The sequence below is a fragment of the Otolemur garnettii genome, unplaced genomic scaffold (assembly GCF_000181295.1).
Source record: "Otolemur garnettii isolate 467f Iridium unplaced genomic scaffold, OtoGar3 scaffold00028, whole genome shotgun sequence".
In the NCBI taxonomy this organism is placed as follows: Eukaryota; Metazoa; Chordata; class Mammalia; order Primates; family Galagidae; genus Otolemur; species Otolemur garnettii.
This window is the reverse complement of record NW_003852423.1, coordinates 16,604,974-16,608,746: the sequence shown is the minus strand read 5'-3', so window position 1 is coordinate 16,608,746 and position 3,773 is coordinate 16,604,974. Positions and strand designations below refer to the sequence as shown.

Below are 3,773 nucleotides of genomic sequence, written 5' to 3'. Positions count from 1 at the left end.
TAACCAGTTTGATGAAAATATTTCAAATTGTATATGAAAACACTACACTGTACCCCATGTTTGCATTAATGTACACAGCTATCATTTAATAAAAAAAGAAAAAATTACTATATTAATTTTAATATAGAGAAAATCTGTCTCAATAGGTATAGACACAATATTTGATAAATTTGAGTATCCATTCATGAAAAAACTCTAAGCAAATGGGAAATAGAAGGGAACATATTCAATGTGATAAATCATGTCTGTGAAAAACCTACAACTAACATCATATTTGATGAAGGACTGAATGTTTTCTGCCAGTCATTGGGACCAAAGCAATGATATCTTTGCTCTCTATTTCTATAAAACATTGTACAGGAGTCATAACCAATGTAATAAGTCAAGACAAATAAAAGGAATTAATATTAAAAGTATAGAAGAAAAACCAAATTAATTTGTAAGTAACATGTTCATATAAATTATAATGAGTTTATTTAAAAGCTGATAAAACCAGTAAGTGTATCAGTATCACAGGAGAGATGACTATTCAAAAACCAATAATACTTATGTATATTCACAGTGAAAAAAAATGGAAAATGAAATTAATAGTCAACTCATTTCAAATGTTAGGAATACATCCCTGAAACCTGAACAACACTTGTACATCAAAAAGGCTTGTACACTAAAGAATATTGTTGAAAAATTCAGTTCCTGATTAAAAGAGCATTTTTAATATGACAGTTCTCTCCATATTGGTCCATTGGTACAATGCAATTTCAATCAGTATCCCAGTAGTATTATTATTGAAAATGACCAGTTGATTCTAAATTTACATAGAAATGCAAAGGACCTAGAAGAGAATAGCCAAACAATTTTATAGAACAATGGAAAAGGATATTAAGACTTACAATAAAGCTACGATAAACAAGACAGCATAGCACTGCCATAAAGATAGATGGCTAGAACAAAGAAGACACTTAAAAAATAGACACAAACGTATGGTCAGCTGATTTACAGCAAAGATGCCTAGGGAATTAATGGAGAATGCAGAATTTTTTTCAACAAAATATACTAGAATAATTGAACTTGTACATGCATGAATACACACGCACAAAAAACACCTTTACCTCAAATCTCTCTGTTTTTTTGTTTGTTTGTTTGTTTTTAAGCAGATCATAGACCTAAACAGAAGAGCTAAAAATGTGAAATAACTAGGATAAACACAGAAATTCTTGTGATCTTCTGCAAATTTGGAGATACTAAGAAAGTTAGGGTTAGCAAGATAGAAGAATACAGAGAATGGAAAGAAAAAGATCTCCAGAGATCTGTGAGGTTTCCCTTATGAGAATTCAGTAGAGTAATTATCAGTCATGCATCTGAGGAAACTAAGGCTATGGAAAGAATTAAGGTGATTAAAAGGAAAAGGTTTGGCACTCATATAGACTCACAAACCCCAGAATTCCTGACACATTGGATATAGTACTAAGAAGGGTCTCGCCTTAGTGGTGGTGGAGCGTAATTAGCTCTAGATTAACTAGTTCTCTGGTCCCACTTGACAAATCTTAAAAAGCAATACCCAAAAGGACCAGACAGTTTCCAATTAAATTAACTGCATCATAGAACAAAGCTCTAGGATATTGAGAAAAACACAAAAGTATTCAGTAACAAACAGGTTAAGATTCATGATTTCTGGTATCAGTTATGAAAAATAGCAGGGAAATATCTCCATAATGTGGAGAAAAATCAACCAATCACAAGGAAACCAAAACTGGAACAGATGTTAGAATTAGTGGACAAGAACATTAAAACAATTAAAGTAACTACATTCCATAGTTAAAAAATTGAGGAGACACATGGAAAACATAAAAAGATCCATATCTAACACCTACTGAGGAAATCTTTTAAGGCTGAGAAGAATAATACACTAGCTAGAATTAATGACACATTAGATGTGGAAGAAGAAAAGATTTATGAACTTAAGGATGTACCAGTAGTAACCATGCAAGATGAAGTATATAAAGAAAAGAAGAAAAACAATCCAGAAAACATCAATGATCTGGGGGATTGCAAGTGATTTTAATATACATATAATTGGAATCCCCATAAGGGTCATAAAGTACATATTTGCAGTAATAATGGTGTAATTTTTCCAAAGTTTATGACAACTCTACCCATAGATCCAAAAAGATTACAAACCCCAAGTATAAACAAGAAGAAAACTACACCAAGAAACATAATAGTTTCTCAGAACAGTTTCGTCACTACAGTATCTAAAGAAAAACATCATTAAGGAGTATTACTAATATTATAAATAACTTTACTCCACAATAGATGAAAACATACAAACTCCTTGAAAGATGCCAACTACTACAGTTCCCTTAAAGAAAAAAATAGAACGTATTATATCTATGACCTTCTATGAATTATATCTAATAATAAAATTGAATTTGTAGTAAAAATATTCTTTTCACAAAGAAAACTTTAGTCTAGATATCTTTACTAGAAATAATTTCAATCTTACAAACTATTCCAGAAAATTTTAAAAGGAGAGATTACTTCCCAACGTATTCTATAAAGCCAACGTTATCTCAGTACCAACATCAGACAAACATTACAATAAAAGGAAACAAGAGACCTAAATTTCTCATGAACCCGTATGTAAAATTTCTAAATAAATTTTCCCTATGTGTGGCAATTTTATGGGCAACCTCTGGAATAAGTATATATTTATGAAAGCAGGTTGAGCCTTTATTATTGAGATGTATCATCATTTGGTTAAGTGAGACAAAAACATGCAATATACTTAATTTTTTTTGTGAATGTTGAGTTTACATTTTTTGAAATATTTTAAATTGTTTAATTTATTAAATAATCCATCTCTGAAAATCTAGGAACATTTTATAATTTATTTCTATAGATATGAATACATTTTTATACATATATATGTCTATCTTTTTTAGGCCTGGTTGCAGTATGCTTGAAATCTGGGATGTGGAAGACCCGTCCAATGCAGCTAACCCTCCCTTATGTAGCATCTTGCTCAAGGATGCAAGGCCTCATTTCACCACAGTATTTCAGAATAGTATGTACAGAGTGTTGAAGGTTAATTGAGATTGAGACTATCAATTATATGGTGGTGCAATGAAGTGTGTCAAAACAATCACATTTTGGCTTATTTACAGTAATAAAAATCACAAGCTTTAATAAGGGATGCTTAAAAATAAGAAAATAAAAATGATTTAAAGGTTTTCCAATTACTAAAGGTAGATTACTTGTTTTTTATTGACCGTCAGCCTTAGAAAACTTATTAAATCATTCCATACTGCATAAACAAAAGCCCATCTTAGAATTTTAAAGAAAAATGTATGTAAAAGAACAATGAATTTAAGAAATCAAGAGTAAGATTTTATTTTTTAATCCAGCGAGGTGATTGCTTCAGATTTTCCGTAGTACCAGGGTGTACCAGCTCAAACTCTCTACACCACTTAGAGCAGAATAATGTAGGCTCTGAAATGACACTTCTGTAAGAACCTACAGGTGGTCACAAACTTTTTACCTCTGTGAGGAAATTTGTAACCATGTGTCTATTAAGGTGATCTTTTCTTAACTAGCCCTTAGGAAAGGTCTTTAATAGCTTTTGATAACTTTTTCTCATTTCAATTTAAAATATTTTTTAAAATAAAGCTATTTTTTGTAATGTTTTGAATCTCTTGAAATGCATTTATCCAACCAGATAAGTATTTTACACTGATTAATTCTCAGTCTAAGCTCAATAGGTTATTAATCTGCCT

General features: G+C 30.7%; 1 protein-coding gene across 2 annotated transcripts in view; it reads left to right on the top strand.

Moving 5' to 3' along the window:
- The window catches only part of LOC100966452 (probable C-mannosyltransferase DPY19L2), a 164,702-nt gene extending 161,389 nt beyond the window's left edge, over nucleotides 1-3,313 (top strand). For both annotated transcript variants that reach the window (XM_003788579.2, XM_023512443.1), the window contains one exon: nucleotides 2,943-3,313. In XM_003788579.2, coding sequence (XP_003788627.1) covers nucleotides 2,943-3,093 — 151 coding nt within the window. In that variant the 3' untranslated portion in view covers nucleotides 3,094-3,313. The remainder of the gene's footprint in view (nucleotides 1-2,942) is intronic.
- The last annotated feature ends 460 nt before the right edge of the window (nucleotides 3,314-3,773 follow it).